This window comes from Sceloporus undulatus, chromosome 2 (genome assembly GCF_019175285.1).
Source record: "Sceloporus undulatus isolate JIND9_A2432 ecotype Alabama chromosome 2, SceUnd_v1.1, whole genome shotgun sequence".
In the NCBI taxonomy this organism is placed as follows: Eukaryota; Metazoa; Chordata; class Lepidosauria; order Squamata; family Phrynosomatidae; genus Sceloporus; species Sceloporus undulatus.
The window spans coordinates 13,456,514-13,477,468 of NC_056523.1; the positions used below are offsets into that span (position 1 = coordinate 13,456,514).

General features: G+C 40.5%; 1 protein-coding gene across 2 annotated transcripts; it reads right to left on the bottom strand.

The window, feature by feature from the left end:
- Positions 1-8,069: 8,069 nt before the first annotated feature.
- LOC121921962 (zinc finger protein RFP-like) lies at positions 8,070-20,682 on the bottom strand. Of its 2 annotated transcripts, XM_042450759.1 has the most exons (7): positions 20,211-20,682; positions 15,869-15,964; positions 14,626-14,856; positions 11,817-11,839; positions 11,136-11,251; positions 10,021-10,053; positions 8,070-8,737 (listed from the first exon to the last, which is right to left on the bottom strand). In XM_042450759.1, exons 1-7 carry the CDS (start codon positions 20,646-20,648, stop codon positions 8,220-8,222), a joined length of 1,455 nt encoding a protein of 484 aa, XP_042306693.1. In that variant the 5' UTR covers positions 20,649-20,682; the 3' UTR covers positions 8,070-8,219. The 2 variants fall into 2 exon arrangements, with proteins under 2 accessions (XP_042306693.1, XP_042306694.1); XM_042450760.1 differs by lacking the exon at positions 10,021-10,053.
- Between the last annotated feature and the right edge of the window lie 273 nt (positions 20,683-20,955).

Here is a 20,955-nt window from a genome sequence, read left to right on the forward strand (position 1 = left end):
AGTTAGAACCAAATAGGAGATATTCCTTATCCCATTTCCCTAAAGAAGTGAGAATCCCTTCATTTCACCTTGGTCTAGGAACAGCCCTTTTAGTTAAGGTTTCTGTCTTAATTTCCATACAAAAACAATAATCATATGTACATGGGTATAAGTGTGTTTGAATGTCAAGCTGTAAGCAACTGTGATTGGTACTTGAAATGCATAGTGCTTCAGGGGGATGTTCCTTGGTCTCAGTTTTGGATTGAGAAGCCTCAGGGCCTGGGATGATCCACATCTGGCAACACTGATGGAATCTGTTCCAGTGCACTGTTTTCTTCAAACTCCACCAGTGCTGCCAGCTCAAGATTCTTTTCCCTCAGGGAGGGCCTAAATACTTTAAAGACACTTGATCTTGGAAGGTAAGCAGGGTTAGTCATGGTTCATACTTGGATGGGAGACTGCCAAGGAATGCCAGGTGCTGAAGGTCAGGGACGTAGCCAAGGGTGGGGGGTCCATGGGGTCCGGACCCCTGCTTCCGTTAGATACAATGAATGGTCTCCACACCCAAACCCCATTATAATAGTGGCACTTAGTCTGGAACCCCCCTTCCCAAAATCCTGGCTACGTTCTTGTGAAGGTTATATTTCAGGGGAAGGAACTGGCAAAACTACCTCTGGATATTTCTTGCTTAAGGAAACCCTATGGAATTAATGAGGCTGCCAAAAGTCAATAGGGGACTTGAAGGCCCATGCATGCTAGGCCTGGTAGTGGGGACAAAAGGGCTGCTCCTGAGGGAAGAGAGAAAGGACTAATGTTAAGGTTACCACGTGTCCTCCTTTTCCCTGAAATGTGATGAGATTTTTAAAAAATGTCCAGGTATTTTAAAAATATCTGCTGGTGCTTCAACTCCTGTGTGCCTCCTCCTCTTCTCTATTGCCATCTCACTGGCCTCATGGAGAGCTCCACTAGGAGAAGGGATGGAAGCCAGCCTGGAAGTGAGAGAGAAGGGACTGGTTGGTGGGGAGAAAGAAGACGCACCCAGAGGGAGAAAGAGAGCTAGCCAAGCAAGGGGGCTGGAGGAGTCTCCAGTAGTGCAGGCACCAATGACTAGGACACCTAGTGGTTTGAGTGAGATGGCTATTGAAAGGGGCAGGGGAGCGGAAAAGGGAAATTGTGATTTAAATACAGTAAAGGTTAGGAATATTTCCAGTAGCAATGATCACAGCTTATATAATAAAGGTATTTAAAGTTAGAGTGTCATACCCATCAGTAGTTCATCATAGTTGGTAAATGTGTCCTCATTTTTGCTTTTCAAAATCTAGTAATCCTAGCTAATAATTGTGAGCCGGTGTGGTATAGTGGTAGGAGTGTTGGACTAAGACCTGGAGACCAGGGTTCAAATTCCCACTTGGCCATGGAAACCCACTAGAAAGTCTTGGGTGTGCCAGGCACTCTCAGCCCCAGAATGCCCCATTATAACTTTGCCTTAGGGTCACCATAAGTATGCAATGACTTTAAAGCACACAACAACAACAACAACAACAACAAGAAACCTACCAGTTTAATGTGTTACCTTCTTTTTACGAATTAATCTACATGGTGTACTCTGTGAAAGAAGGAAGAAATGTAAGACTTGCATGAATGAATTAATGAATAATGAGCTTTGAAGACTGCTGCTTGTCAAACCTCCTTCAATGAAAAAAAAAAACATTTTGAGTTTTGTATTATTTATGTTTATTGACTAAAACATTTCAAGCCCCCCCTCTCTCAATACCTCTCAGGGCAAAAGATAGTAATTAAAATAATCTTAAAATAATGTAAAACAAATTCAAAAACTATTTGAACATTTTAAGATCACTTTTCAAGAACAGTATAACATCCCAAATCAACAAAATAGTGATACCTTTATTGGACCAACCAAAATGCACAAAATACATGTCACAGGATTTTGAAGCTCCACTGACTTTTTCATCAGGCAAAGGTGTTAAAAATCATACAGGAAGGCAGGTCTGGTACAGATGGCTGAGTGAACACAGCTCCGTGAAATGGCTGGTGCCGAACTGTTCCAATTGCAGCAGTTTGCTGAGAAGGGATGGGGATGACGCCAGATCAGCATATCAAGTTCTCTGATAAAGGGGACCCAGACAGGCTCACGGGGGTCGATTGCAGCCTTAGCACCGGTGAGAAAATGGAGGAGAAAGCTACTGGCATGGACAGGATTTCAGACTGTGAGTGAAGCCACAGCCGTGGCTTGAGGCTAGTAACAGCTGATGATGGTGGACACCAGTGAAACTCGGTCAGTGCCGCTTCATTTTAACATCAAAGAAGCAGAAGATACGCAGATTTAAAAGAAGGTATTCTTGTTTTGAAGTCCTTCTAATTTAACAACTGTCCAGTAACTTTAAAGCTTGGATTGGGGAAAGATACAAAGTCAGAGAAAGATTCCAGTTTGGTGCTAGACGAAATGGTGGAGAGACAGGGGAAGCAGAAGGAGTATATTGCTTTTAATCTGACAGAAACAAAAAGATACATTTACTAGCAGAAGAGAACAATTAACTAATAGACTATAATTAGGACAGAGAGATACAATTTGATTCATCTTTTTTTGAGCATTGAAAAGAATAGACTTTGAAGAGATGTTTCCCAGAGGATTGAGGTGGATTGTAGCTTAAGTGGAAGAAGATTAAAGGACAAGGATCTGTGGTGTTTATAATGTTGGACAAGACTACAGAGACACAAACAGGATTATAACAAAACAAAACACAAAGGAAAAAGAGCTGGAAGAATTTGTGATGGTAGTTTTCAATAGCATAGTGACTGAACTGATGGACAATGCTAAAAGATTAAACACCTTGGATCCATAAAATAGAATTTGGAAAATAAACTGATTCTGGATTACAGAACAATCTGACTGAAATTAACTTTGGAAAAATTGGAATACTTTAAGATACTAAGTTATTAATTTGACAACCTGCTTGAAAGGAAACTTTCTTTATGTTGGGAGAAGCTGAATAGAGAACAGACTTTAACGGAACTTCTAAAGAAAAGAGAAAGTGGAAGTAAGACTAAGCCATAAAAGGGAAAACACAGGAGAGAGAAGGATGGAAGAAGGAAGAAAATATCTATTTTGTATTCCCTTTGTAGAATAAATATAACTAGACTGAAAGATTTGAAACCATCCTGCAGTGCTTTGAATACTATTATCAGTGGTAATAGTTGATAGGAGTGCTTGAAATATATATCTGAAAATTTAAAAAAAATGAAATTAATCAACCTCAGTGATACAAGATTAATTGAATAATTATTATTATTATTTGCAGTAGAGCCCAAGGCAAGAGGGTCTAATAGAATGAAGAAATTGAGGTGTCAAATAATTGTTTGTTGTGACTTAAAAATCGATTTCTGTAAGTTAAAATTTAATTAGAACTGTGAACTTATTTTGATTTGTTAGACTGCTTGGTTTAACTGCTAGATTCCCAATTTTTGATGGTGGACTTTATCGACTTGATAGATACTGACATTGAATGGTATTGATATTAATTTAAATTACCAGAGCTGAACTATCATTTATAAAATATTCTTTTCTAAGCTTAACTACTATAAGTTAATCATCTGTTTCTGATTTAAAAATGGAAGGTGTGTGATATTAACTTGTTTGAATTGATTGATTGGTTATTTTGATCCGTGGATATATAAAGGTACAGTCGGCCCTCCTTATCCACAGATTTTTTTGTCCACGGATTCAAGCATCCACGACTTGAAAATATTTTTTTAAAAGTATAAATTCCAAATAACAAACCTTGATTTTCAATTTTATATAAGGGACACCATTTTACTACCCAATTGTATTGAATGGAACTTGAGCATCCACTGATTTTGTAATCCACATTTATTAAGATCTTGCAAGATAAGCTGTATCCAATATTTTGCTGAATCAATAAGAATTAAGAAATATAGCAGTTGGCAATATATAAAGATAACTCACAGATCATTAATTAAAAAAACTTTGAAGAACCAAAATAAGACACCTTTCTAAAAACAACAATAGAACAGAATAGAAAGAATAAAGAGAACATGAATAAAGGAACCAACATGAAGACTTTGTGGGACGCCAGCAATAGTGAATGGAAATAGAAGAAAACACAAAAAATACAAGAAAATACAAAACAAATTCAAATCAAAGAACAAGAATTAAAAAAAACAGAGAAGAAGATAATAATGAATTGAAATTATTGCAGAAACAACTTTCAGAATTCACAATAGAAGAAATAGAAAAGAAATTAAAATATATGAACTAAAATCACTTTGAATTTGGGAATAAAATTGGAAAAATGTTAGCACATAATCTGAGAAAACAAAAAGAAAAAAGGGTAATACTAGAGGGGAGAGAGGGGAAGAGAGTGCTAAAGGACCAAAAAGATATTATAAAAGCCTTTGAAAAATATTTCACAGCCATCTTTAAAGGAAGTAAAAAAGAAAAAGAAGAAGAATTTCCCAAAAGTTTGAAAGATTATATTAAAATTCAAGTTGCCTACTATTAAGAAGGAACATAGATATATGTTGAATCAAGATATCACAGTAATGGAGATAGCTGAGTCTATAAAAGAAACAAAAATCAGAAAATCTCCTGGTCCAGATGGATTTCTTGCAATTTATTATGAAACATTTGAAGATGATCTACTTCTACCATTTCACTTAACAATGATGGAAATAAGCAAAGAAAGAATACCAGAAATATGGTCACATGCTCGCATTGCTTTAATTCCCAAAAGAAGATAAAGACCTTATACAATTACAAATCTAGAAACCAATTTCTCTCCTAAACACAGATTACAAAATATTTGTTTCTATAATAGTTAAAGATTTTTTTAAAAAATACTACGAGAAATAATTCATGAGGACCAATGCAGTTTTCTGCCACATAGGCAAATAAAACATAACATAAGAAGAGTGGTAAATGTAAACGAATTTTGTGATTAAGAACCCAGGAGAGAAATTGGCAATGATATGTGTTGATATCCAAAAAGCAATCAATATGGTGAATTGGGAATTCATGGCTGAAATAATGGAAAATTTGGATTTTAGGAAAAGATTGATTGATTGCACTCATCAAATCTACAAAAAACCAAAGGACACAAATTATAGTAAATGGTGAGAGAACGGGAAGCTGTGAAATCATGAAAGGTATGAGATGTGAAACCATGAAAGGGTGCCCACTATCTACATTATTGTTCATTTTATGTTTAGAAACCTTTTGTGAAAAGGTAAGAAGAGCGAAAGAGCTAAAAGAAATTGCTATAAAAGGGGCATAAATTAAAATAAGAGCATATGCAGATGATATCTTGATTTTTTTTAAAGATCCTAGTGAAAAAATAGGTTTACTCACAGAAATTATGGAAGAATTTGGATCCTACGCAGGCTTTAAGGTAAACAAGAAAAAAAATCAATAATACAGTCGGCCCTTCTTATACATGGCTTTTTTATACACGGATTCAAGCATCCACAGTTTAAAAATGTTAAAAAAAAGTATAAATTTCAAATAGCAAACCTTTATTTTCCATTTTTTATAAGGGACACCATTTTGCTATGCCATTATAGTTAATGGGACCTGAGCATACACGGATTTTGTTATACACGGGGGATCTTGGAACCAAACCCCAGCGTATAACAAGGGTCCACTGTAATTATGATTAATATGACGAAGAAGGAAGATATGGAACTTCAAGAAAAATCTTGCTTTCAAATACAGAAGAAAACCAAATATTTGGGAATATTTTTCTCACACACACACACACACACACAAAAACAAACAACCCTGAGCTATATGTCAATAACGATCAGCCACTCTGGAAGGAAATAAAGAAATAGAAAATTGGTCCAATCTAAATTTGTCATGGATGGGCAGGATAGCAACGATTAAAATGAATGTCCTCCCCAAATTTATGTTTCTATTTCAGAGCCTTTCTTAATGATGCTCCTATTGACCTCTGGAAGAAATATGATTTCTGGAAGAAATATGAAAATTCATATGGGTCGGGAAAAAAACAAGAATGCAGTGGAGGGTCCTGAAAGATGCAAAAGAAAGGGGTGGACTAGATGTTCCTGATCTTAAAATATATTATCATGCCTGCTGTATGGATTCAACTGGGTTCAACTAAATGATACAAAATTGTTAAATTTAGTGTCAATGGTTCTTTTATGTGCAGCTTAGAGAATGAACTAATTTGGATATTAAATCAGAAGGTATTTCAAGGGATAAAACAGATGATGAAATTTTATTAGAAGATAAGAAAGGTACTATCTCCAAACTGTATAAAATTCTGCTAAAAGTAGATACAGAAACAGAAGCGGTAAAATATTTTATGATAAAATGGGCCCAAAACATTAGTCATGAAATTCATCTACAAAAATGGAAGAAGGCATGGGGTCAAGATTTAAAATTTACATTATACATGGAAGTAAAGGAAAACTTTTATAAATTATTGTATAGATGGTACCTAACACCGAGCAGAGTGGCAAAAATTGACAAAAATGGAAATGGGAATTGCTGGAAATGTGAGCAATTGGCCAGAGGCATTTGAAAACCATGAAAATCTTGAAAACCTACCTTTGCACTTTTTTCAATAGTTGTTCCAGGTCTTTGCTAGTACGGTGTCAACTGTATAACATGCTTATATTTGCAAGCTGGATATGAATCAAAGAGAAGACTTCTCAAACCTTTTGTTTATTTATTGTTTCCTGCAACATCTGGAGAATGTTTTTAGTAACTGGAATGTTTCCGTCCTGGGTTTTCAATCTCCATTGGTCCAGTACAGCACAAGTAAGGAAATAAAGATCCACACTTGGATCTAGCCCACTATTCACTTTCAATTGGTCCATTTGTCCCTTTCACCTTTGCTTCTTCCTGAAGAAATACCTCCTTCTTTTCAGTTTTTGTTGGGCCAGTTCAGTATGGGTGGGAAACCAAAGCCTTAAAGATAGATCCCACCTACATCTCTGGGGGGAAAAGGGGAGGGCAAAAGACAGGCTGCACACTTACTACTGAAATCTAGTACATGGAATCACTGACAAAAAATGTTTGGGTCTTTGATTCCCTCTTTGTTCTTGCTGTTCTTTCCAAATGGGAGGAGGGCATTCCTGCCTGATGTATGAGCCAAACTATCAGGGCTGAGCCCTGATCTATGGAAGGCGAGGAATGGCTTAATAACACACACAAACATCTAACAATCCATTTTTAGCAAATATGTCATCACTGTTACCCATGCTGGTTCATATAAATTTTGGAATCCATGATAACCCTTGCATGACCCCTGGCCAGACTCCTAGCTTGCCCGCCATTAATGGCAAAGCGACAGGACATGTACACATTCCTTAGGCAAACAGCCACATTAACATCTCAGAAGGTCTGGGAAGTCGCAAGAAGGGATTATCTTCAGCCAGGAAGAGTAAATGTTTGCCTTCCCTGGAGCAATCGCCCCCCTCCTCAAGTCTGTTGTCCAAACAGCTTAAGTCATAGATATTATCAGACCCAGACATCCAGGTGAAAGAAAACCATTAAACACCTTTTGTTTCAATTACCAAAACTCTCTGCCCTCAGGCCAGATTTGGCCCATAAAAGGTCCCCACTTTTGCTGCTCAGCGCGCCATTTGCAAGGTCTACCCCCTCCACGTCAGTCAGACCTTTGATCTGGTGGCCGACACCTCTGCTCAAACCCAGGTTACGGAGCAGAGCTGTCTCACTGTCCAACAACCCATTCGCTTCCCGGAGGAAGACTACATCTTGGTAAGTATACCATTAGCAAAGCCTGAACATCTTTTCCACATTTCCAACCTTTCTTCCTGAGCCTTGAATGTGTGTATGTATGTGCATTGTGTGTGTGTTTCCCCTTTTTCAATAAAATAGACTTTTAGTTATTATAACCTGTCTCAGCTTCAGTTATTGGGAGGCCCTGGTCTGCTCCGTATACAAATAGGGAGACGATCTCGGAGGGCTCTTGTAGCCAGCCCCCTCTTGCAATATTTGGGCTAATAACAACATAATAAAATTCCCCTAACGGACCCTTGGCTACAATCACAGCCTGTGTGTGTGTGTGTGTGTGTGTGTGTGTGTGTGTGTGTGTGTGAAACAGAAACAGAGAGAGAAAGAGGTTCCAGCAAGAGAGCAGAAATAAATAACAGATTCAGGTCATGGAAGATAAAGCTCCTCCTGTGCTGTGGGTTTTGGAGACTGGTCTCCAGCCTTATGGAGAGATCATCAGGTGGGCTTTATGGACCACAAAAAAGAAGGGGAGGAGGGTCTCTCCTGAGAAAGAAGTTGGTGGGTAGTCAAAGATCAGAGCTGCTGTGTCTGCATTATGAAAGGCCAACCGATCCCCTTCACAGTTCAGGGTCACCCGGATCCTCTTAGGCTCCTCCTTCAGGGTCAGAACAAGAGCATCAGAGGGATCAGAGGCCATGTATACATTTCCCCACTTCCCCATGAACCAGATCCCTTCCTTGGGACCATAGGGGAAGGGGCCTTTTCTCTCCACAGATTTCCTGGCCACTCCCACATCCCATGCCTCCTCACTTCCCACAGTGACTTCCCAAAAATGCCTGCCTCCTGTGAATCCCTCACAGCCCAGCACACAAGGGAATTGGTCAAATCTCTTCAGATTGTCAGGAAGATCTTGATAGTTGTTTTCCCATGTCACAGTTCGATGATCCTCAGACAAGATGAGACAAGGATGTGCTGTCTCTGGATCCAGAGTCACGTTTGCTGTGTTGGGGGTTGGAAGCACACGAGGAAAAAGAAAGTGACATTAATTGAAAGATCAGCTTTAATATCTAAATCTGATCAAGTGACAGGAAGTGTTTCCCACAAATATATAGAGTTGTCATGTTCTGCCTTCAGGACTGGGATTCTGGTCTCGTTGTTGTTATTTGTTTAACACTCTTTAATCTGTTCTTCTAAGGGACTCACATGCCTTAATTATCCAGTCCCAAATCCATATGATTGTCCTGCATATTTCAGTGTTATTAGCTGAAGGTGATTGACTACTTGCTTCAGGCAAATCAAAGTCCACCAACAGTCTTGACAGACTGGCACTGAATGCCAGTATCGAGGTGGAGTGGGGGGTGTGGCGACCCCATGCCACATGCTCTAATTTCACCCTGATGCTGGCATGATGCCATGCACCCCACAACAAGGTGGGAGGCATCATGGCACTCCCTTGATGCAGCATGTATATGTGCTATGCCAAAGGAGTGCCAAAAAGCAGTGGTGCCAGTGGCTGTGGTGCCTTTCTGCTGCTTTTTGTGTGTCCTTTTTGTCCCATGGAAAGGCCATATTGGGGCTGTGGTGTGCAGTTGCCTTGGCCCCGATCCAGTTAGGAAAGTGGTGGCATCCTGCCGATCCTTACAGGCTATCCGTACAGCCACCAAGTCTCTGAAAGCTTATGCTACAAATTCTTCTAGAAAGTTTGTCCCAAAGGTGGTACAAGATCCCTTTGCATACTGGTATTCCAGACTAACGCAACTATGGAGTTATCACATAGGAGGCAAAGTGCCCAAATCCCGTGAGTAAACAGGATTTAAAATAAAAAGTGGTGCCATTTTGCTGCTTTATTCACAGATTAATGTCGGTATAATGCCAGCATCATCTGATGTGTCTGAAAACAGCCCCGCTCTTGCGAGATATTCACAGATTTAAGCCCTGTTTGTTCATGGAATTTGGGCACTTCCTTCCTGTGTGATAAACTTGTGCATCTCTGTTGTCAGTCGTAAGCCACTGTAAGTAGTGTGGGAAAGTGAAATACTAATAAATCTGTGGCTGCTGGTCTTTGGTTATTGTGCTATACACAATAACACAGGGCTTGATGAGGGATATTTTTAAACAACTGGAATATTACAGAGTTAGGGATGAAGCTTGTTGATAACCCAGTGGTGTTATCCAAATTCCCAGGGAAGAATTGACAAACTCCACAGTAACCAGCAGAAAATTCAAGGGAGGCTTCATGTTTTCTGTGCATTTGAAATTTAATGACACCTTTATTTTTTTACCTTTTTTCTGATGAAGTCCAGATTCCAGAGTGTCTAGAGAGAGAGAGAAAGGAAAGAAAGAGACAGAGCACCAGATGCTGATTCTAAAACATCCAGCAGGAAACATTACAGTATAGCTGAGATCCTATATCTAAGAGATGTAATCTAACTTTACCTCATGGAGTATACCTAATTCGTGCTACGCCATTAGATAATGGTGACATTGCAAAACCATTGTGGCATTGATGCATGTGCATTGTTGCCTTGATGCATAATGTACAATGTGCATACACAATCATTCAGTGCACAATGTGCCATGTGCAGTTTCCAGAGCAGTATGCCAGTGGAAACATTTGATGTGTAGATAAAAGGGGGTATAAAGTGACTAAATGGAAGGGGGGAATCTTACCTTGTTCACAGTGGAAGGAGAGAAAGAAGGAGAGGAAAGCTAAGTCTGCCTGTATCATTGCTAGGTGTGTCTGAATGCATCAGTAGTTAAAAATGCCATATAATAATGCCAGCCACCTCTCAGATCAAGTTGAAGACAGTTTGCTGTCATCACTTTGTTTGCAGAAATACAGGAGACAAATACAAGTACTATAGTTACCATCGGCCCAACATCTAGGCTCAACTGTGAGATACTCCAGCCACAAATTTTGTTCAGATTAGTCATTTTTGTTGCCTGGTCCACTGGCAGCCCTACTGCTAAGTCTCTCTCTTCTGCTAATAATACAGGGTCCTGGAGCAACAACTGGTACAAATCAATGATCAGAGCTTTAAAAATGTGGACTAATGAAGGTGTTACTCATAGTGGTGGACCATGAACTGGTACCAGTCCATGAACGGTTACTGGTTCCCAGCAAGTTTCCAGAAAAGAAATAACAGTAGTAATCAATGGGCACAAATATAGCACTGGTCCCTGGCACATTAGACAAAGATAGCTGCTGATCCTTACATCAGATAGCTTAAGAAGCCCTGGACTAATGCCGCAATTAGACTAAGGTAATGTAATGTTTCACTGTCCATCAGCTCTCCTGTCTTCTGGTCCTAATTTGCCAAATGTCTTGGAGTCTTTCTTTACCTTTTCAGATCAATAAAACATTTAAATTAAGATTGTTGCATATATTCTTTGTTACCTCTGAATTTCTTGATGACAGCCTCCAGAAAGGGATTCATGTCACAGAAGTCCCAGATCTTCCATTTCAGAGCACGAGGAAAAGCCACATGATTCTCAAACGCCTTCTTCTCATGCCTGGAGGAGAAAGGGAGGGGTGTCATAGAATCATATAGAGTTGCCAAATCATAGAGTCCAACTCCCTGCTCAGGGCAGGATCTTCAGCTAAAATATCCTGAGAAGTTAGCTGCCCATCCTCTTTTTAAGATGTCCATAGAAAAAGACCCCACCACCTCTCTCACCATCTTTCAAGTGCAATATGTTGTTATTTGCCATCAAGTCAACTTCAGCTTATGGTGATCCTATGAATGAAAGACCTCCACGATCCCTGGTTATCAACTACGTGGCTCAGGTCTTGCAAACTCAGACTGGATGGCCCTTGTAGTCTATTCCAACTCTGTGATTCTAGAGCCACAGCTTCCTTGATTGAATCAATCAATCAATCAACCTGCAGTGCCTTAGAGTTGCCATAAGTGGGAAATAAGTTGAAGGCACACAACAGTGACCCAAGGGGGCCCATGTTTTGATTGGTGAGATTTTGGAGGTCATGGAGTCACTTTGGTTCTCTCTCCATGAGACTGGAATGGCGTGTTTCACTTACAAATCAGAGCTTTTGTGGGAGTGATAGAAAAGATTAACTTACCCCTTTAAGAAGCTTCCAATATCCTGTAAACGAAAAAGAGAAAAAAGAAACAACAGCAGAGGCATTTTCATGGAGACCTTTATCACTGGTCTTAAAAAGTAGCATTTCCAATTATTTTAAATAGTTGAAGCAAGCCCAGGATATGTCTACTGGGGTTTTTGGAAGTACCCCCCCCCCCCCGCCTTTCATCCCTCTTTCCAGATGACACAGAGCGAAAGACCTGATTCAACTGCAGACTCTTCACATGTGGGAAAGGAAGTCCTACAACAAATCTGGGTGAATCCTCACTTTACACGAATTTAAAAGGCTCACCTTCTGCTCCAGGTCTTCCTAGAAAATCCAGAGCACTCCATGCCAATTCTAGGAGCTGTCTACACTGTGCTGCCCATTGCCCCTGCTTGCTTGCAAGAGAAGTTGTTTGCTGCAAGTATGAATGCTTTATCTTTCAACATGCTTTTAGTTATCACTACAGTTTTATCATTGTTAATTTTGCATCCCACAACCTCTCCATATTCCTTAAAAACTTTCATTAATATTGCAATGCTTTCTGTTGGGTTGTCAAGAGTGATTACTAACTCATCTGCATATGGCTATAATTTCTAGATCTGATCTTTAATGCACTCATTATCTCTGATTCAATATTTCTAGTAATAATATAAATAATAGTGGAGATAAGGGACAGCCTTGCCTTGTACCTTGAAATAGTTTCTGCTAATGAAATCAAAATGTCTTTCAGTTCCTTTTGTATATACAGACCTCTTCAAAATAGGTAAGAAAGCAAATATCTAGCAGTGGAGATTACCAAAACAAAACAAAACAAAACACAAAAACAACAGTTTGATAACAATTATACCAAAAAGGGAAAAGAGATACAGCATGATCTCAAGAAAATGGAGCCCAGATTACACACACAAAAAAGTACTGTTGGGCATAGCTACATAAAGCATTATATAAAAGAGAAAAGAGCAAAAGATTGCGTGGAGCAGCAGATTAAAGGAAAATTGGTATAAAATGTTTAACAGATGGCACCTGACACCAGCCAAACTAGCAAAGATTTATAAAATCCAAGGTAACAAATGTTGTAAGGGCACAACTAATGTTGGGACATTTTGTCATACTTGGTGGTACTATGAAAAAGATTTTCTGGGTCCAAATTAATACATTAAATTCTGGAATTATATTTGTTAAATATGACAGATGAAAATATGAAAAGAAGTATGAAAGACTGGTTTTATACATGATGACAGCAGAAAGACTCGCACACAGAAATGGAAGGATTCAAGCTTTTATCTTTTCAGCTTCTGTCACCATTTCCATAGTAATTTGTTTCTGAAGAGCCTTTAATTCATTGATTACTTTTGTCTTTGAAGGACTTAGTTTTAATTCTTCTTATTTGTTTTTAGCTGCTTTTAATAACGTTTCCTGTTTCTTTCTTCAGTTTTTTAAATTCTGCCTGTTTCTGTATAAAGAAGACTTGCATAACCACTTTGCTGATATCCTACACAATATGTAGTGTTGTACCCCTGTTGGTATTTTCCTTTTAAAAAAGAGACTTAAAGTTGCTTTTTGCAGCTTCTAAATTTTTCTCCTCTTGTAATTAATCACCGTCTGTACTCTGTTTCTTAATTTCAAGCTCGTTGTTACTTGGTTATGATCTGAAGTGAATCTCAGTAAAATGTCCATTTTTTAAAAATAAACTTCCTCAATGACTTACTAATTAAGATCATATTGATTCCATAGAGCAGTTTATGTCTCTTAAAGAAGAAAGTATAATACAGTGGGCCCTCTCCATACATGGGGATCCATTCCGGATCCCTCCATGTATGGAGAAAAATGAGTAAGCTCAAACCCAATTGGCTGCAATAGGGGAGTGCTTCTGCACTTGGCGCGGTGCATACACCATGGGCGCATCCACCATTCACCACCCAGTGGCTTAATCTTGCATGTAAAGCCATGTATGGCTCACCTGCGTATGGTGTGAGTGTGCTGTAATTAGCGTTACCATACTTGCAGAAAGATCTGGCTCTTATCTGAAGTATTGATGAAACAACTGTACATGTGAAGAACAATAATTTGGATTAGAAATTTCAATGGTGATAAAATTAATAAAGATATATATATATATATTTTAAAAAATGAAGAGATGCTGCTTGGAAGAGAGATTCCACTGTGCTGCCTAGCTCTAGGCTCAAGCCGCCAACACAATCACCACACAACACAAGACCGCCTCTGCTTGCTTGCGTTCCTTTCCTGCCTTCTGGGCCTGTTGGGTAAAGCACGAGAGTAACGGTAAAAAAAGGTAGCAATGGTATGCCTGCACAGTAGCAACTGGAGCCTGCAGGGTGTTATGAGGCTCCCACCAGTGCCAGTCTTCTTCCATGGTTTCCTACTTCATCGCTACTGCCACATTTTAACTTACAAATTAGTCTGTGACAAAGGAGAAATCCTGGATTTACTGTTTTAATTGGCCCAGCCAGCTGGGACATTTTAAAGTCCCTTCAATCTAGGATGCTTTAGGTTTGCCAGGGCAAATGGCAACCCTACGTCCAACTCTAAGATTATATGAATCTAAGGAAGCATTACATGTTTGAACAAAATCTCAATATTTTTCTATTTTCATATTCCAAGGTGCCATCATATCACATTATTTCCTTTTGGGAAGTAAGACTATTGTCCACATTCTGGACAAGATGGAAGCTGTGCTAACAGCAGTAGAACAGTGTTGTTTGGGGGAGGTTTAAACTAGGGACTCCCTGCCCGGAGTCAGACGTGGTATGCTCCACTTTGACCCTTCAGGACCAAGATTTACCTGGAGGAGTTCACCTGCCGGCTGCTGCTGCTTTTCATCCATCTCCTGGATGAGTCCCTCGAGAGAGGAGAGTTCATCTGAAAGGATGGCCAGATGTTCCTCTCTTTTGGCTGAAATCTCCTTCTCCGTCTCTTCCATCTGGGCCAGCAGAAGCTTCTCTTGTTCTTCTAGAAACTGGTGCATTTGTCTGAATGCAAGTACAGTTTTTCTCTTCTCTGTTTCTGTTTGGTTCTAAAATAAAGAAAAGGAGAAACAGGAGTGAGAGGTAGGAAGAAACTTGGGGCGCATTCCCACTATGATTTAAAGTGAATTGCTGGTCAGGATATATGACCGTTGTTCCCATTTGAAACCGGTTCCAATCCTACTTTGATTTATTTCTGTCTCAATAATGCGAGACAAACGCAAAAAAACTGATATTTCCAGACACTATTTCCTAGTGGTTCTTTTGAAAAAAATTGATTGTGAAATGTGTTCAACAAGTGGGAATGATGGATCTGAATCACATCATTCTGGAGGAGAGAGACTAATGGCAGAGAGATGTTTACCATCTCTTCTCAGTTTTTGGTAGATCCACCATCCCTCCCTTCAGCGCTGCATTTGTGCTTGTGGTGTGACCTATGGGTGCATGATTTTTTTAAAAAATAAATTGATAGAAGATTCAATTCATTGGTTTTGCAACTACTTGCCTCAAAATTGCAAGTAGTTGCATAACCAATGAAATGGATCTTCTATCAATTTATTTTTTAATATGCATATATATAGTTCCCAAGCTGGGCTGCCCAGGCTGTCACTTATGTCACTGATGATGCACAGATGATTGACATGCATTTTGAAGCGGCACAAACTAGTGGGGTGACAATCATGCTGAAAAAGAAGCAATTACAAGGGGATAATGAAAATATCCGCTTTCATAGTGGAAACGACAGACCTTTTGGAATTGATTTACCAACACGAAGTGAAGTTGAATCCCAAACCGGTTTAAATGTAAGTGGGAATGAGCCCTTGGAGTATCAAGAGGGGAATCATCAGCATTCCCTTGGAAAGGGACTTGTGTCTCATCCCACAGAAAACGTCAGCGGTGAAAGAGCTTTATAAAGACTTGCAAGGGCCCACTGCTTTAAATAGTAGATAGGGGTTTTGTTTTGTTTTTTAAAAATCATTTATCCATTGCATATCTAGTTTATCCAGATGCTCTCTCAAGGCTATAATATTTAACCCACTTTTCAGCAGCAATGCCACTTACAATCAAATCTTGGCTTTCCTGTTCTGTCTCTGTTTTGAATGCCAGAATTTTTTCTCTCTCCTTCTTCAGAGTCTCCAGCAAATTCCAAATTTGATCCTGAAAAGAAAAACAAAGTCCCTGTTCACTTCTTTTGTTGAAGGTTATGAATGGTTTCAGATGAGGCTTCTGTCAGGCCATCACTACACCTTACCAGCTGAATTTTATGAGAATTTTGGACAGAGGTGTCCCATTCTTGCAGCCCTCTCTTCTTTTGTTAATGCTGTTTCCACACTTTTCCGTACCAAAGAAAACACACAAAAAGCCCTTCCAGACAATAAAACAGTCTCTGAAAGTCCCACGTTTTGTTCCTGTACAAATCAATCTTATTTTGGAGATTCACATGGTATTTTCTTCATCCTGAAGAATTATTAAGAATGTTTCAAGCCTTATATGGTTTTATAGATCAAACCTAGCACTTTGAATAGAGCCTGGAAAAGGACCAACAACCAGTGGAACTGTTGCAACAAGGGAGTTGTATGCTCCCTATAGCCAGCCCCAGTTACCAACCTGGTTGCAGCTCTTTGGGCCAACTGAGGTTTCTGAGCCTTTTCAAAGGCAATCCCATGTAGAACACCTTACAGTAATCCAAACAAGAGGTAAGAAAAATAGATCTCCACATGGTTGATTGAATGCGTTATCACAGAAATAGTTAAGATGGCTGCCACAATTAAGCACAGCTGTCAGTTCCATGTCACAGATTCAACCGAGATCAAGCAACAGGACTCACACTCTGCTTTGAGGGAGGATAAAGTGCAGGGCCTTAAATACAAGGAACAAAAACTTATAATAAGCCTTGGTCTGAACTAGTAGCCAGTGGAGGGATCTGCAAGGGGAAGAGACATGAGAGTATTTGGGTAGATTTAAGAGAACCCAAACAGCACTGTTCTGGATTAAACTCAAAGTTGTAAGAGAGCAGGAAGGAAAACATGCCAATAAGCTATTACAATAGACCGGGCCTGAAATAGCCAGGGTCTGGACAAGCAAATGGACAGTCTCAATGATCAAAAACCTACGGATCTTTTGGATGTTCAAAAGATGAAAATTACACGCTTTAGCACTAGTTGTCCCGCTAAAGGGGTTGCAGGGGCAAGCACTCTCAGCAGAACTTCAGAGTTCCTGGCAACTGAGAGAGGGGCCAGTGTGTTACCATGTAAACACAGTGAAGGACATGTAATTGGGGCTACTGGGCGGTCAGGCTGAAACACCAAGATCTCTGTTCAGCTTAAGATAGTGGATGGTCATCCACAGAGAAACACTCAACAGGCAGTCCGTCACAGGGCTCATTCCCACTGCAGTTTGCTCCAAAGCAGGATTCGGGGCAAACAACTCTCATTCCCATTTGAAACTGCTTCTGATTCTCATTGGATCGATTCCAGGAGGAAAGAAGCAGAGCAAACACAAATAACCCGGGGTTACTTGATAGTACCTTTTTTGCAGTACTTTTTGGAAGAACCGATTCTGCAGCGAGACAAATAAGTGGGAATTCCAGCTCAGAATCGATTCTTTCTAAGGGGAGGGAAAAAAGGCAGAGGAGTGTTTACCACCCCCATCCGATTTTTGACAGCTCCACCATTCCCCCCCATCAGTGCTGCCTTTGTATTTTTTTTAAAAGATAGATTAATCGATTGAGCGATTTTGCAACTACTTGTCTTTGCAAGTAGTTGCAAAAGCATGCAATTGATTAATCTATTTTTTAAAAAATAAAAATGTCCTCCCCTTCATGCTCCATCCCCCGGCCTTGCCTCCATCCCCCCCCCACCTTGCTCCGTTACCATCCTCCTCCTCCTGCCTCCTTCTTCCTCTTCCACAGGAACTCCAGCTGCCAGACCCCCAAAGGCTATGTGCCTTTGCTCAATTTATGCGCATGATTTTTTGGGTGACATGTCTGTGTGTTTGCTTGTGCTTTATTTCCTCTTGCCTTTGCTCAGGGGTTTTTTCCCTCCATAGCCGAGTCTCCTGGTGCCAAACTGAAAGCCCTCCACCACGTTATGACTCCCTTTATGCACTCAAGATAAAGACACCAACCCACCCTCCCTCTCTTGGGCTGGAGACCCCCTGGGTCCTTGCTGAGGGGAGGATGCTCACCCCATCCCCCTGACTCTCCCCTGGGAGGCTCCCTTGGGCCCAAAGCCACTCACTGCCTCCTCCTCCTTGGGGGTCTGGAGGGCAGCTGGGGCTTCTGTGCTGGGCATGGGCCTAACTTTGGGGCCCATGCTGGTCCTGCTGGTCGGGTATCGGGTCCGCTGCTCCCTTGGAGTGTCCCAGCCTCCCTCAGCCCTAAGGAGAGCCCCTCAGGACCCCCCACATCCCCCCAAGGGCCAAATGGAGGACACCCCCATGAGAAAGGAGGACCCAGCACCTGGCTGGTATGCCCAGGCTGCAAGGCTCTTCTGAAGAGGGCTGGCAATTAATGCCTCTCCTGCTGCTCCTGCTCCTGCTGCTGTGCCCTATGGCTTCCCCCAAGGGAAGACCTTCTGGGGAATGGCTCCTGGATGGGAAAGGCGGGCATGTGGGACCAAGGAGGACCCCCTGGTTACCTTTCCTAGCAATGGCAATCCTCCCCTTCCTCCTCCTCCTCTATTTTGAAGTGGCGCAAGTGAGGATAATAAAATTAGAAGCAGTTCAAATGAGGTAACAAACAAAAAGTCCACATTATAATGGAAACAAGAGGCTTTTTCAATTCGATTTCGATATCGAGGCTGGCACAAATCTTGACACACTTTAAACTGCAAGTAGGAATGACCCCACAGACTTCCATAGAGTATCATCAGTTGACTGAAAGCTCTGGAACATCTGAATGTCAACTATGTAGATGCGATATTGGAAACCACCTCTGAAATGAGAAATCCAAGGGGAAGCATATAAAATGAAAAAAGAGCAGGACCCAATACTGATCCTTGAGGCACCCCTACGATTACAGAGAAGGTTGATGACATAGCTCCCTGTATTGAAGCAGCAGAGGAACAATCCAACAGAAAAGATTTAAATCAGAACAAATTGTTCCCTGTTATGCCCACCATGATAGTAAGATCTGATGATCCAAAAGGTCAAAGGCTGCAGAAAGAGACAATAGAATCAGCACCAATGTTTGCTCACGAACTTTTGATACTAAAATATAATTTACTACATGAGTCAGATCTGTTCCAGTGTAATTACTTGTCCAAAACTCAGATTGAAATAGATTTTTTAAAATGTGTAAAGCATCAATTGGGAAAGGGCCAGTCTCTGCAGAACATTAAAGAGAAATGGAAGTAGAGACACAGGATGATAGTTAACGCAAAGTGAAGGATCCAGGGACGGTATCTTTAATAAAGAGCACATGACCGCATGCTTAAAGCATCCTAGAAAAATACCCTTTGAAAAAGAGCAGTTCACCATGTGGATTATATAAGGCAGAAACAAAGACAGAAGGGCTGAATAAAGAAAAGAGGAGAACAGTCAGTAGGGCACGATGCAGGGGAAAAGGACAACATAATCGGATGGCTTCTGTAATAGGAGAAAACTGGAATTTTGCCCCAGTGATAAAGACATAGGAGTTTATCACAAGGGACGGATCTCATGCAGAAATCCGATTTAAATTGGAAAAAGCCCCGCAAAAGTGAGTTGTTTTTCACACGACATTCAGGGTTAACCTGAACAGAAATTAGAAATAACCTACAAAAGCAGTTACTTTTTCAGACAACGTTTGCATCAATGAGAAATAATTCAGGGTTAGCCCAAACAGAAATTAGAAATAACCTGCAAAAGCAGGTACCTTTCAGACAACGTTTGCATCAATGAGAAATAATGCAACATTAATCCAAACGCAAAGTTGCCAAAGCCTGTTCCTTTTTACTTTTGGGAAATTCTTGAAAGTAAAGTGTGTTTAATCAACTTTGTTTTCAGATTAATGTTGTGTTATTTCTCAATGACATGAACATGTCTGAAAAACAACCCGCAAAAGCGGATTTTAAAATCCTGTTTCTGCATGGGATTTAACTTATTTGTCTGCAGTTTGCCTCTGTGTGATAAAGTCCATAGTCTCAGCTAAAGGTTGTGGTAAATCAGCTGATGGCAAAGGTGGAGGAGAACCATCCATAAAACATGATTTAACAACTGAGGCCACCTTCTGGTCAAAGAAGGAGGGTAAGTCACTTGCAGTTAGATCGTGGACAGTAGGACCCTCTTTGCACCCAGCAACAAGGTGTCAGGTCTCAGATTTTGTACTGAAAAATCTCACGGCCTGGACTTGTACCAGGATGCAAATGTGTGTAGAGATAGATCACAACATCTTATTAGGGAGCCCCCCTTTCCCTCCTCCTACCTTGTATGCTTCCAAGGCCTCCTCCAGAGGAATCACCTTGTGGTTTTCATGCTCCGTTGACTTGTCACACACCAGACAGATGGAAGTTTCATGGTCCTTGCAGAAGAGCTTGAAAGGCTCCTGGTGCTTCCCACAGACTCTCTCCTTGCCTTCTGCTCTCATAGTCCTCTGAAGCCTGACATTCCTCATTATTTCTACAAGGTTGGCTAACTGCCGATTTGGCCTGAGGTTCCTTTGCAGAACTTTTTCTCTGCACTGAGGGCAGGAGGTCTCCACAGTCCCCAACTCCCTCCACCACTGGGTCAGGCAGGCATGGCAGAAATTGTGCCCACATTCTATGGTCACAGGATCCTTGAAATACTCCAGGCAAATTGAACAAATGGCTTCTTCCTCAAGGGGATCCCTAGCAGGAGCAGGAGCAGGAGCAGCAGCACCCATGTCCAGCTTAGAAACAGCACAGCTACTTTCACTTTCTTTGCACTCAATGAAAGAGCATTTCCTCTCTTAAAAATGCTTCACTCCACATGATGATATCCGCCTGGGACAAAGGTGAAACAAGTGGGAGAAACATTTTCTAGATAAAAAATATTCCCTTTTAAATTTAAGGCCAGGAATTCTGTAGTACTATGATATTATTTATATTTTTTATTGATTTTGCATGTTGCCTCTCAATCTGCTAGGGACTCCAAGGCCACATATATAGTATGTTTAAGGTTGCCATAACCCTACTGCAACCGGCAATTTC